This window comes from Eutrigla gurnardus (genome assembly GCF_963514095.1).
Source record: "Eutrigla gurnardus genome assembly, chromosome: 21".
Taxonomy (NCBI): Eukaryota; Metazoa; Chordata; class Actinopteri; order Perciformes; family Triglidae; genus Eutrigla; species Eutrigla gurnardus.
Genome location: NC_139932.1, coordinates 3,796,509 through 3,811,684, shown reverse-complemented (window position 1 = coordinate 3,811,684; position 15,176 = coordinate 3,796,509). Strand labels below are relative to the sequence as shown.

At 41.5% G+C, this 15,176-nt stretch overlaps 1 protein-coding gene across 1 annotated transcript in view; it reads left to right on the top strand.

The window, feature by feature from the left end:
• Window positions 1–15,176, top strand: part of trhde.1 (thyrotropin releasing hormone degrading enzyme, tandem duplicate 1) — a 201,562-nt gene that overhangs the window by 106,304 nt on the left and 80,082 nt on the right. The window contains exon 5 of the mRNA XM_084038494.1: window positions 4,856–5,010. Within this exon, the coding sequence (XP_083894620.1) occupies window positions 4,856–5,010 (155 nt within the window). The remainder of the gene's footprint in view (window positions 1–4,855; window positions 5,011–15,176) is intronic.

Genomic DNA, 15,176 nt, shown 5'->3' with positions numbered 1-15,176 from the left:
CGCTGCGCCACGAAACTAGGGCCCATTGTCTCTGTCCTACTGTCTGTTCCTATAAACTACTGAAGTGGACTCATGTCAACAACGACGGTGTCTGCTGTCGCTCTGAGCCGCGGGTCAGATGATGGATCATGTTGAACAGTGTGTTCAGCCTTGACACTCAAAATATGATGAATTATGTACAAACGAGGCTGCCGAAGTATGTTCACACCAAATTAAGTCGTGCAATTTTGAAAAGTTTTTGCACACTGAAGTGAAATATAAAGGACACGTTGTGGCCTCGGAGTCGGATCAATATCTATGTCCAACTGAAAGTAACAGAAATCGATATTAATTTACATAACTCCTGTTGATTGCCAGGATATAAATTAATTAAGGTGGTGGAATCGAAAACGGTACCAGACCAGAGTACTTTCACCACTGGCAACTACAGACTAGCAGGGTGAGAGATAGAACCAGTGTGTGTGTGTGTGCGTGTATGTTTGCCTCACTTCTTCATCAGCTGCTTTAAAACTGGGACAAAACTCAGAAACACAGTGTGTGTTAGTGAGAGACTTTTCTGTCTGCAGCAGCTGTTTTTATGTCTCCGGGCAACACTCTCTCTCTCTCTCTCTCTCTCTCTCTTTCTCTCTCTCTCTCTCTCTCTCTGTCTTCCGGTCTCACTCTGTCTCTCTCTCTCTGTCTTCCTGTCTCACTCTGTCTCTGTCTCTTCTTGTTTGTCAGGAATAAACTGGATCAATCAGCCAAATAAATCTCCAGTTTCCCAGCATGCCTCGTGTGGTAACAGAATCTGCTTTTAGCAGCGTACATGCAGCTGTGTCGGCTCGTCTAATCCTCAAGATATTCATTACATTCATTAACTGCGTCTCTATTCTGGGTTTTCACGGTGAGTGGCAGGGTGCGCCGTTCCTACACTGCTCGGGATTCACAGGCAATGATGAAACAGAATTATTTCAGTTCTGTAAAAACCACACAAGCAGTTAGAAACAGCAGGTATGCGTATTAGAAAGAATCTCCTCAGAAACATAATAACACATGGAATTTATAATTAACAGTTTTTCACAATTCTTAACACAAAAAAGCAACCTTCACACTCCTTATCTGCATGAGACTCTGACTTTCCTTCTTTACACTCTGATCTCAGTTACACATCTCCTCGTTGTCAAAACACACAACGTTCAGTTGTTGCTCACACTTCTCAATCAAATCTCAAAGCATCAACCTGCAACACACAAACCTTCAAATCTCTCAACATTCAGGTCTGTAGCCGTTTGTAATCAGGACTGCAGCATGAAAGAGTGGTGAACCTCCATTTAGTTTGGTGAAGAATGGAGAACTTTGAAGAGAGAGACAACCAGAGAAGGAGAGGAGGAAGAGAGAGAGGAGGAGGAGGAGGAGTGAGAGGAGGACAAGACGAAGGGGGGAGAGGAAGAAGAGGAGGAGGAAGAGTGAGAGGAGGAGGAGGGAGAGGAAGAGGAGGACAAGGAGGAGGAAGAGGACAAGGAGGAAGAGGACAAGGAGGACGAGGAGGAGGAAGAGGACAAGGAGGACGAGGAAGAGGAGGAGGAAGAGGACAAGACGAAGGGGGAGAGGATGAGGAGGAGGAAGAGTGAGAGGAGGAGGAGGGGGGGAGGAAGAGGAGGACAAGGAGGAGGAAGAGGAGGACAAGACAAAGGGGGAGAGGAAGAGGAGGAGGACAAGAAGGAGGAGGGAGAGGAAGAGGAGGAGGACAAGGAGGAGGAAGAGAAGGAGGAGGACAATGAGGAGGAAGAGGATGAGGACAAGGAGGATGAGGGAGAGGAAGAGGACAAGGAGGAGAAAGACAAGGAGGTAGAGGAGGACAAGGAGGAGGAAGAGGACAGGGAGGAGGAAGAGGACAAGAAGAAGGAAGAAGAGGACACAGACGAGGAGGACAAACAAAATGATGTCTAGTTGGGGGGGGGGGGGGGGTTGTTACAGTACTGTACTGTTCTGGTGTGTTTCATGTCTATGATTGTGTTTTCAATGTTGCATTGGCAGTGCTGTAAATGCCTGGTATTGTGCAGTACATGCTTCGTTATAATATATAAAATATGGCTGTGTACCAAATGAAAACATGAGTTCCATTTTGTGGACAGTTAAGAGATTTGATGGCAGTTTTGAGAAAGTCATGATTGTTTTGAGAAACGTGTGTTAACAATTGTGAAAAACTGAAATCAGTTAGTTATGTTGGACTTACAGCCTCCAGGAGTTTAAAATACCTCCAAACATTTTAAACAGTGGGTCCTCACGATACCTTCTCCCTGCCAGAGATGCATGCTGGGTAAAAGTGGCCACCCGGAGGTCCGAGGAGTCTCACTGTGACATGTGCTCCTACCTGATTAACTGGCAGACAGAGCTGAATGACAGCTACTGCCGAGTCGTGCTTTTAAACACGGGAATCAAACAGCTGACTGAGCTGAGCTTCCTGCTGTGTGTGGTTTGTTTCTTGACTTTGTTTCATATCAGAACCGCTTTTACACATTTTAATTTTTCCTCACTGGACCAACTGTCAGTCATTCTCATCAGCTATATCAGTGCTTTCTATTGGAGTAACAAAACTCATATACTGGTCAGTACTGACTGCTATATATATATATATATATATATATATATATATACACACAATAAAAAATGAAAAGTGCCAAACATTTTAAATGTTATGATTTTACTAGGTTGTTCTCATCAATGTTAAACACACATCAAAAACACACATTTCAAATGGTGCTGGAAAACAATATTGTAATGGTATTTAAATACTTGCTTTGATTAATAAATATTGGCATTTGTTTGTTTTGTATTGCTGTGAAAACCTTCAAATAACTGCATTTATTCAGTGCCAAAAATGACATTTTAGAAGATTACATCTGAACACATCATGACATTGTTATGTAACTCAATGAAATCTCCATCAATGTGATCTGTTCGCTCCGTCGTGTAGACAAGTAGACTGTGATGTCCACGGGCTGCTAAGAGCTAACGTTAACTCACTGTCCTCCTGCTGATTGTCAACAAATGGTGTTTCAAATGAGATCATGTGATATCAGTTTGGATCATAGACTCCTGATACCTGATCCAGCATTTAAGGCTGCATTGGAGGCATTTCTGATACTGACAATACTGACCCATGAAAAAAAAGCAAGGCCTTTTTCCAGGTCCCATGTGGAGAAACTGATCTGGCCGCTCGTTGAGATGTCAAACTGTAGTGTATTTGTCAGCAAAAATACAAATCAAAGGCATCTGATGCAACATGGATAGTATATGTAGGCAAAATTGTCCATGTGCATGCAAAGTTCCTTTATTTTCCCCGGTAGATTTTCATTCTTCTCCTCTTCTCATTCTATGATAGTTTCCTTACCAATAAAACTCAACTGAAAAAGTTTAATCAAACTGAGGCAAAGAAAAGAAAATGCTTTGAAAAACTTAAACTTGTCTGAGCATGTGATCCTGTAACACTGATGAATGTTGCTGCAGCCTAAATGCCAAAGTTTCTGATTTAAAATTGAAACGAGGAATCAAACGTCTTTTTTTTTTTTTTAGACAAAAAAACCCTTCTTCACCCTGATAAACGATGCCTTTTCTTTTATAGTAAGAAAGCTCATTTTCACCTTCTCACCTCCTCTCTTTCTTCTCCTTTTGTTGATTTTAATCACGTTTTTTCACTGAAAAGAAACCAATTTCCTGCTCATCCTCTTCTTAATTTACCTTTTCACTTCAAATAACTCAACCTTTACATGAATACAGGCCAATTTCTGCATTAATTCAATTTATCCGGTAGTTTTTTTGCACCGCTTTTCTCCACACAAAATCATGAGAAAACTATCTGAAAAACTAAAACTATAGTTGCTATATGTTCCATTTTCTTGGTTCTGGTGGCTGTATGGGACAAAGGAAAACATAACTTCAAAATAATTCAACACAACTCAAATATCAGCCTAAATTTTTTTGTTTTGTTTTGTTTTTTTGGTTGGAGTAGAACACAGATTTTTGCAGATACATAGAGAAATGTTTTCTCATTATATGGATAAAAAAATGAAAGTATGGAAACATCACAAACATCAGGAACATACGTCGGTGTCATCTGCAAACTTTAAAATGTTGTTTCCTTCATGTCAGGGTAGCAGTCCTGGGTGTACAGTGTGAACACGAGGGGACCAAGTACACAACCCGGGGGGAACTTTGGAGTTCCAGACTAGAGTGGAGGAGGTGTGGCTGCCAATCTGTGGTGACCTAGGGTCTGTTTGTGAGGAAGTCTAATCAGTGGAAGAGGAGTAACTCAAGCTCAGAGTACCAAGTTTACCAATTTGTTTCAGACTATGTTTAACACAGTACAAGTACACTCAGTACCATGTGCTTTCCAAATTTTACTTAAATTGTCAGTGGACGACATTCACTTTAACTTTACTTTTACTTAAGTTTGACATTTAATTACTTTGTCACCGCTCTAATACGTCTTCTATACCGAAGGTAAACTTCTTCATAAAGCCTTCTTCAAAGTCTCTTTGCTTGAAGGGATACTTCTCTTTCTACTCCGTTTCATCTCCTCTTCCTCATGCCTTTCCTTGTCTCTTTCTCTTCCTGCTTCTCTCTCATACGGATTTATGTAGAGCTATATCTGAAGACTCCATATATCCGTGTTGTGGGCATAAAAGGATTCTTTGGCAGGTTGTTAAAATGACTCACGAGTTTAATTTTAACCCAAATAGGATCCGTTCTGATGCCAGGAGCCATTCTGTCAGCTTTTCATTTAAATGGTGGAATCTCACCGCATGAAGCTGACTGTGGAGTTTATTAATGGAGGAACACATTAAGCCATAATGCTTTGTTGTGTGCTCTTCAGACTTGTTGGCAGTGCCAAAACATCCCTACGCCGCCATGGAGAACTGGGGGCTGAGCATCTTCGTGGAGCAGAAGATCCTATTGGACGCAGAGGTGTCGTCATCATCCTATCAGATGGAGCTCACCATGGTGGTCGTCCACGAAATCTGTCACCAGGTAAGGGAAGTTTAAGTACATGTTGTTTCCATTTCTCAGGAAATGTTTTTTTCTATTTTGGCTTGACGGTTCTTTATTAATCTTGGAATATTGTGATGACAGACAGCACGTCGTCCACTTACATTAATTACTTAGGTATTTCTGATCCTAGCATTTTCCAACAAGAGCACTTATGTCAAATATGGGGAAATCTGGTAAATGAAAAAAGCAAAGAATGAAGCGTTTGGTTTTGATGAGCAAATATGAAAATATTTAGTCAAATCCATTTGGTCAGAAGCAAAAACTGATATTTTAACCTGCTGTGATGTGTTCCCTGATTATGTACAGTCCAGTATTGGACGATACCGCTACTAACCAGTGCTAGTATTGGCCAAACATGTTTTGCCAAACTTACTAAAGGGAAAATTCAAACTTCAAAAAAATGTATATACATTTAGTGGAAACTGGGCATGCCAAGGTGATGAAATCTATCCAGTTGTAATAAACGTGTTACCGGTTACAACGGATGTTTCACAGGTTTACACCCATTACGTTTACACCCCAGCAGGTTTACACTCAGCAGGTTTACACCCAGCACGGCATGCTGGCTGCTACCTGGTTTTATTCTGTTGTATATAACGCTTCATAGTGAAAGTCTACAGATTGCTTCATTACGGTTGTCAGGATCCCTATAGTTTTCCACCGTAGTATTGGAAACATGCTTAGTGTTTTTCAGATAAAAAGGGTTTATGTGATGCCATGGAGGCTGATATGCAAAGATAAATTAAAATGGTTTAATAATTTATGTAAACAAAGCAAGATTGACTCCAAACGCAGCAGGTGGCAGTTGGATGCTGTGCGAAAATGATGACATATAGTTGCTTTTCCATTTGGTGTTGGTCACCAGAATCCATGTTGGATTAGCGATTCTCTCTCTGTTTGGTTCATGTTGCTGTTAATACATTTAGTTTACATGGTGAACAATATGTGCAAATGAGATATAAAGGTCTTATTCGAAGCTAATAGAAACACAATCATTCTTTGTTTGAAGTGCTTATACACTAATGAAAATATTACAAATTACTACACACTGGACCTAAGTACCTACGTTTTCATCATGTTGCTATAAAGTTATTCGATTTTGCTTTAATTGAATCTGTTACTGTTTAATTACACCCACTCGCTCTTTGCTCAACACTTGACTTTTTCTTATCCATGTGATGCGAAACGCTAAATATTTATAAACAGCAGAATATTGATATTAGTGTGAAGCTCAGTCTATTCTCTTGATTATACTTTACAACTGGAAAAGTCTCTTTTCTAGGGCATTAAGGATTTGGGGATCTAGTCTAGGAAGCTTTTATAAACCCGGCTGTATCGTGCCAGTAACAGCTCTACTGAGTGTCTTTCCACTCAGGTCTTATCACTTTACGAGACTTTATTGAAACGCTACATTTTCCACTGAAACATTTGCCGATATAGCCGAAAGGCGAAGCTCACGGTTTACCGGTCAATCTACGTTCCTACCCTCACCTATGGTCATGAACTTTGGGTCATGACCGAAAGAATAAGATCCCGGATACAAGCGGCCGAAATGAGCTTCCTCCGCAGGGTGGCGGGGCGCTCCCTTAGAGATAGGGTGAGGAGCTCCGTCACACGGGGGGAGCTCGGAGTAGAGCCGCTGCTCCTCCACATCGAGAGGAGCCAGCTGAGGTGGCTCGGGCATCTGTATCGGATGCCCCCTGGACGCCTCCCTCGGGAGGTGTTCCAGGCATGCCCCACCGGGAGGAGACCCCGAGGAAGACCCAGGACACGCTGGAGTGACTATGTCACCCGGCTGGCCTGGGAACGCCTTGGGGTCCTCCCGGAGGAGCTAGGGGAAGTGTCCGGGGAGAGGGAAGTCTGGGCGTCCCTGCTCAGGCAGCTGCCCCCGCGACCCGGTACCGGATAAGCGGAAGAAAATGGATGGATGGATGGATGAACTGATACCTTTTTAAACTACGAACTTGTGAACTTAACTGTTTTGCAAATATATTATGAGTATCTCTCCCCGAAATTATTATTAGAATCACTATTTTTAAGGGATTCTGCAGTGTTGGCGGAAGTAAACAATCCTTGTTTACCTCGCTGTGCAACTACGTTTCTCGCTGTAGTTGCTTCATTTCCTGACAGCCTGATCGCTCTTGAATGCAACGCTCTGCACAGGTCTTTACATTGCTTCCCCCTCATGCGTAGGCATGTCAAAACATCACCATGGAGCTTAAATAATGTTCATGATGTAAAAAAAAAAAAAAAAAAAAAAAATCATACACCTGCAGGACAGCTTCATTTTTGATATCTGGCCGGGACTCAAACGCACCGCTGTCACCGAGGCTGAACCTGCTGCTGTGAAATTGCTTTCACATTCAGCAACATGACTTTAAATAGAAAAAAGAGCTTTAAAAAAAAAAGAGAAGACTTCCTAAAATGGATTCACATGATCCGGTTGTAAACAGAGCCAACGTGACAGAAGTCAAAACAGCTTCGACGGCGACGCCGGCGAGCTGCAGCGTGTTTGCGTGCGTTACAAAAGCTCCTCGGGGGCAACAACAGAGGAGGAGATGATCCCGTTTTTACAGTACGACATGGAGTATGTGACAAGCGGACAAACACGATGAAGCAGAAGAGAATTTAAAGGTTTAAGTCGGAAAAGAGCACGGAGGAGAGATGGAGCGTGAGCGGGTGAGTGGGCTTAAGTGGCAAAGACGCCGACGACGAGAGAGGGGAGGGTAAGCGTAGGAGACAAAGAGATGAAGGAACCAAAGTGAAAGAATGGAGACGACGTCTGCTGAAGGAGAATAAGAGATGTAGAAAAGATGACCAAAGAGAAGAATAGAGCAGAACGCTGTGAACAATATCTGAAAGACGGAGCTTCTTTCACTTCTGCTGCTGATGGTTTTATAAATCACACTGGGACAACAACAGAGCTCAGACTCATTGTGTTCCACTCATATTATAATACATATCCAAATATTCATAGACGAAGAAAACATGTCAACATTGATGCTGATAAACAGAAATAAGGTGGCAAGCAGCCGTTCTGGGTTCGAGCTCTTTGTGGCTCAACAGAAGGAAGCAGCGACTCGGGTTTATGTTTCAAGAGAAGACGCTTCATCTGGTTTGATTCAGTCTAAAAGTCTGACGGAGGCCGAATCACACACATGGCTCAACATGACAATGTTTCAGAAATTCCAGGCCAGAGTCCTGCCAGTAATATTTATTTGCATTTGTTCCAACGGCTTCATTAAAGTATCCAGCGGGTTTGACACCAACTGTCACTGATTTATACCACAAATATTGCCAGTCCGATTCACATGTTTGGAACTAGTGGCGCCCCCTATTGAGTGATTCAAGTATAGTTATACACACAACATTCATCATAAACCTCATGAAACATTTTGTGTTGATTGGATTTTCTTTTGCTCTTATGGTGAAATGGAATGAAATTTACAAACTATATTTCAGGTAATTTTGTGACAAGTCCTGCGAGTTAGTGACTCGACGGTTGTTGCCGTTGTGTGCTGAGTTGCATTGTTCAAAGTCCATTGGTCAATATCTTGAAAACTAAAAAACAAAACTTTTCAAAATCAGAAAAAAACTTCAATAAAAATGGTGTAAAATCTAGTAGGCGTAGTTACATGGTCAACAGAGCTTTTCTGTCGAGGTATTGAGTTGGACGTGTTTTAAATGTCAAGTCCATTGGATTTACCATGTGTTCTGGGTATTAAATACAGCTTCACTGTGTTGTCGATTGGAGTCATATTCCTTGAGAAGCACTTGCACATCGACTGCAGTGGACAACAAATACTAATAAGCCAACCGCAAACTGACACAAGGCCAATAGGGTTCTGCCCCTTTACGGTTGGAATAGCCACATACCTTATATATAAGGTTGTACATATCTTATATATAAGGTATGTGGGTACTTCAGAGTCAGTTTGCTCAGATAATTAGACTCCACTCTGAAGGCTTTTTGACAGCCTTCCCAGAAGACAGCCCATGCTATAGTGAGTAGTATTAAATATTGAGAAAGACTACTAATGGTGGGGAGGTGGATGTGTCCAACAACACAGGACTTTAAACCACAACACAAAGAGGTTTTCTTGCCCCAAACTCATTTCCGTTTTATTCCATAAACGTAACTATGTAATTATTTTAAGCTAAACCCGGACATTTTACCTAAATCAAGTTGTTTTCTTGACTAAACCTAGCTTTTTTTTTTTTTTTTTAGCAAAGTGGCGTAATGACTGACGGAGAAAAAAAATGTGTTGCAAACAGTTGAAATATTTCAGCCTCCATCTCGGCACAGTGGGGCTTAATGAAATTCCATCAACCTTTTCAACAGCCCAGTTGAACTCCCTGTCACCTTAACATATCGGATTGGCAGCAGAAATAGCAGTATAGCTTGAAACATGTAAAAAGAAAAATCCAAAACTCTCCGCATGGCCAGAATCTACTAAAGCTATGACAGGAAATATTTTATTTGTTATTTGATTGAACTGACCCTGTGGCCATTGAAAGCAGCTGAAGCAGTGTAGTAATCACAGTGCCGCATGGACTCATTTCCATGATGAAAATAAAAAGGTTCAGTGTAAATGTTGGCCTGCCTTCAGCTGCCTGAAGAATGTGTCCTTCTGATTTAATAGCCTTCGGGATGTGACTCACATTTCTCCCCGCTGAGTCTGGATGAACATCGCCTTCAGGCTTCTGCTGGTGTGCAGCGAAAACAGACCGACCAACTAACCCATTAAGAGCGTGATGCTCCGCAGTATATTAAGTCATAAATATTACATCATACAAATGTAATGATGGTGTGTTTGGCTCCTTTGCTTGTGATTTGTGCTTCTCTGCTCATCTGTTTGGTTTGGTTTGGAGAGTGAGAATAAAGGGATGTTCCGTCTGCCGCTTTGCACGCCAGTTCATCCCGAAGCCATTTTGCTTCCCTCTCACACAAAAGCACTCACGAAGAAAGGCAGGGTTGTTAGATGCTTTCAGTAATCAGCGAGTGTAAAGGTCGAGTCCATCAAAAGAATCTCCTCATCCGCTCTTTATTTTGTGGGAGCTCCACATTCATATTCATGCTGCCTCCACTGTGTTTCTTTTCCATTTGGGATGCATTTATTTTGTTCCTTTGTTCTTGAGCTTTTCTTTTAGTATGTTGTGAACCCCAAACCTCGTTTGTGGGGGCTTCTCCCCTCCTGGTCCACGCACCCCAATGCAACATTGGAATCAGCTGTTCTTTTTGCCAAGCAGCGTTTTTTTGAAGCAGCCTGTTTTGATGCGTCTCGGCGTGATGGCTGGGCATGGGTTTACATAATGACTCAATGCAGAAGAATAGTTCAGGTTAATAATCTGCCTCCATTAAATCCAGGCAGCCATCGAATTCAGTGACCTCATCTACATATCCAGAATCCATAACTTTCTTACTTCCTCCAACAGAACATACTCATACAACGATGATCCTTTCCATAATTTCGTCAGCCACTATTAATAGCGATCCAAACCCTTTATTGGCAAAAACAAGCACTTTTAGTTGGCGTAACATTACACTGGACCAATTTCAAAAATGCTCTTAGTTAGTCACAAAAACACTGAAGTTCCCCTTTGAGGGATTGTAAGTCAATACCCTCAAATACATAGGGATACAAGTGTGTGTGTGTGTGTGTGTGTGTGTGTGTGTGTGTGTGTGTGTGTGTGTGTGTGTGTGTGTGTGTGTGTTTAAAGAATATATTTTAGGCATCTGTCAGATTATCCTCCTCTGCTGCTGTCATGTTTTTATATCGACATCCATCAGACACAACAGGATGATTTGAGTGATTTTGAAAAGAATTATATGATTGTTGTTCCAGTTTTATATTCCTTTCTGTTCTATATTTGACAGAATTTAAGGGATTTTCTTTTCTTGTTGGATTTCCTGTATTTCATCTCAACATCAGTACAGGCTGCTGTGTCGACTCCTAATGGTGAATCCTTACATATACCTACATGATGATTGTAACATAGACTGCTGATAAAATATGCAATGTTTTGTTGGTTACCTAATATGCTGTTGTTGGCGAGTCCATACCCTGTGGTGGTGATGCTGCTGCTGTTATTCTCAGGTGAACAGATGGAGCAGTTTCTCTCCGCCAGCTGAAGGAAACACCACGTTAACAAACACGTTGACATGCATCTCAAGTAACACCTGGAATTGATCTCACTTTCTGCTCGATATGCAATAAACACGTACACTGTTTCTGGTTGGAAAGATTAAATGTGTTGTTGCTTTTAACCTGCCGGAGGGAGCGATGCACTTCCTGTTTCTAGTCTGCTGGAAATGAAATTAACAAAAAGAAGTCAGAAGGATACAGTGTCTATTTAAGGAGTGGGAATCACCAGAGGCCTCATGACTATATATTATCATCATTGACGTTCGATGTTCGCAAGTTATTTCTAGGTGAGGTGAGCAGGTGTGTTTAGGGGATTTGTGCTGGTCATAAACAGGATGTGCGGTTGAGTGATCCAGACAGGTGACGCACATGACAGATGATATCCAAGGTGACACATTCAGGTCCGTTAGCTGGTGAGCCCAGAAGCCCAGGTGTGCAGGTTGTATAAAAGGTGACAGGTGGATTTGCTAGTGTTATGTGAGGGGCGTAAGCACAGCAGTTATATTTGTGTGTCTGTGTGTGTGTGTGTGTGTGTGTGTGTCCAGATGTGTGTTTCTGCACTGAAAAGCACCAACACACACACACACACACACATCCATAATGTTTACGAGGAGAGGGAGATAGTTAATTTCCATCAGCTGACTGTTAATTAAAACAAGACAAAAAAAGGAATAAGATTTAGGAAAAACAGATTTAATCTCATCGTCTGTGTCTCTCTCTCTCTCTCTCTCTCTCTCTCTCTCTCTCTCTCTCTCTCTCTCTCTCTCTCTCTGTCTCTTAGTAATTCAACCATATGCAGGAGGAAATAGCACAGTGTTTATTCTGGCAGCAGAGTCAGGGGTTTTCATCACAAGAGCACACACAACCATATTTCTATCATTGCAATTGTGAGAATCCCCAATAGACGTACTAGATTCTCCTCACTTGCACCATAACATATCGACACAGCTGCATATCCAAAAAGAACCAAAACCATATCTATAAATGAAGATTCAGTCTCATTTGTTTGTGTGTTATTATCCAGGCAGCAACCTCTGGTGTTCTTCTTTTGATCGATCCAAAAACGCAGACATTTCGATGATCAAGATTTTTGTGACCCAAAGTGAACCTAAACCTTCCTGTACATGTTTGTTTTAAGACTAACCATGACCCTTTTCCTAAAACCTTCTACTTCTCTCTTGATGTATTATCTCAGTAAACATTGTAAACATGAGTTTATGGTCTCAATCTCTAGTTTCAAGTCTTCTTCAATCCAGCATGATGTTCATTTAGTCCATTATGGTCCATTTAGAGTCCAACAGACCAGAAAGCAGGGGATGCTTTAGGGGCGGGGCTACTTTGTGATTGACAGGGAGCTACCATGGTTTTCTGATCTGAAAGTTGTCTGTGTTTTAGTCTTACAACTTGAATCCTTTCACAGTGTGTTTTCACTGAATGAAAATTAGTTGGAATGTTTTGTCTTTGGTTTGGCTCCAACTTGCCTCAATTCCCACAGTTTGATTGATTGGAATTTGAGAGTTTTGAGGTCCAGTTGCCTACAATATAGCTTTCAAGGATGACCATGAACTGAATTGCGGAGAACCTTCACAGGCAATTTGAGAGTTTGCACCACTCAATTAGATCAACAAAGACTTGTCCATCATTGTGACCTAACCTTGTGACCTGGACTTGTAGAGGGGCCAGTGTCCACATCCAAATTCAAGATCTTAATTATTTTTGTTATAATGGGGGCCCAGTAACATTATTGTCTTGGAGCATTTGGCAGTCCTGTGAAGCGTTTCCTGTCTCTTTGGGTTTGTTCGGATCAACCACATTCTGGATCGAGTCTTGCTTGGACCGTCCAAAGGTCCCTCTAAGATAAGGTTACAAGGAAGCACACTGGGTCTGGATAGCCAAGTTTGAATCAAGCCTAGAATCATGTCTCTGCAGCTTCAACGCTCTGTTTCTCACCAACTGATTTTGGTGTAACATTCTTTTTCTGTAACAACAATGATTGAGTTTAATTGGTCCATGCAGAGGTTTCAGTAGTATTCAACACAGTTACAGTAGATCATTTCAGTGGTCCCTCAAGGAACTGTAGGAATCCAAAAATAGGTTTGAATAGTTGTCAAGGTATCACCAATTCAAAGCGTTCAAAGTGGTGTTTAATGACCTTCAGGATTTTTTAGTAACTGAAGTTGATGCTATATAGTTGAGGACATTTCATCCAAGAGACTTCTTCTGATTGGTGGGCAGTGCACAGTTCTTTGAGGTCATTTGTGACTAGATCGTCTCTGACCTGGATGACTGCGAATCATCAATAGTTTAGGAGATGATTGATGTTTCCCTCACAGCCTTTTTTTGTTGTGCGCTGAAAGTCAGAGGCAAAGATGACTGATAGCCCAGTAAGTGGTGTGTTTTCCCAATTAAACTGTCAGTCATGTGTTCTTTCAGCTGGAGAAGGAAACAGTGCATCTCATGCAGTGTCTTCATCCACTTTCCGAAGTCATCTTCAAGGCTGGAAGGTCATCACGGGCTACAGCCCCTCCTAGTGGCTAGAGTAGTAAAGTAACATTTCTTCCAAAGTTAACAAATAGAGTTAAAGACATCATTCCCCCCCCCCCCAAAAAAAAAAAAAAAAAAAACATGAAGAAACAAGACTTGGTTCTGTGTTGGTGGATCATTAGCATTTGTGACAAAATGCCCACATCTGCACATAAATTACCTGGAAGTGTGACCTTCCTGTCTCTTCACAGCAAGTAAAACATTCAGCAGTGACAGCCTTCATGCTCCACACGTTGTCTGAGGTCGTCTTAATCACCCGTCTACTGTGATAAATGAGCAGACAGACAGATTTGAATTCTGTTTGTGATGCCAAGTATTTTAAGGACATAAAAATGCTTCATTATGAAAATAAAAAAGAAGTGATTCAGTCGTTAAAACAAGTCTGTGAACTTGACATCACACTGTGTCACACCTGCTTTTGTGCGAGTAGCAGTATGCATCATCTTACCCACTGGACAGCAATAACACCTGGTTGGTGTTGTGTACAGGGACACAATGTCACTCCGAATGAAAACGATGCAGATGAAAGGTCGGTTGGGGTTGTTCAAGGGAGTTGGGTGGGGAGGGGGATTCATCCAAAAACACAGGGATGTCAACCGCGAGAGCCATGTTGGAGATCTTGTGACCCAAAGTGTACCTCATGTTGGTTTTTGTTACCTAAACCTTCCTGTACATATTTGTTTTAAGACTAACTATGACATTTTCCCTTAAACCTTCTACTTCTCTCTTGATGTATTATCTCAGTAAAGATTGTAAACATGAGTTTATGGTCTCAATCTCTAGTTTCAAGTCTTCTTCAATCCAGCATGATGTTCATTTAGTACATTATGGTCCATTTAGAGTCAAAGGGACCAGCTTTAGGGCGCGGCTACGTTGTAATTGACACGAGGAAAAAGTACATGGGTAAACACACACACACACACACACACACACACACACACACACACACACACACACAGTTAAAGCTGTAAGGATGTGTATTTTTCTCTGTAGTGTTTTGGTTCAAAGTGGATAATTTATTACTGCAGACCATGTTTGCAGTTCATTAGAATACCAGGAGCCATAAATCATCGCATTGTTCTCTATTTCTCACCTCTCTCTCTCTCTCTATATATATATATATATATATATATATATATATATATATATATTTATATGACCCATGATGCATTCCTTCAGTCTGAAAGTCACAGAGTTGGTTTTTCTTCTTCAGTCTGCTTTGACATTTGACTTCCTGTACGTCGGTTGTGATGTTATTGATCTCGGGAGTCTCACAGCAAGTTGGTGAAACAGTCCCAGAATTTCATCTATTTTTCTTTTTTATTAACAAAAGTTTTCTAATCAAGCGTAGCGTTAGTTCTGGCAGGCCACGACGTCAAGCTCTAAATCAGCAGCAACAGCGTAGCTGTCAAAACCGAGGAGATCAGCTGACGGCTCAGCTGACTCCCCGTACCC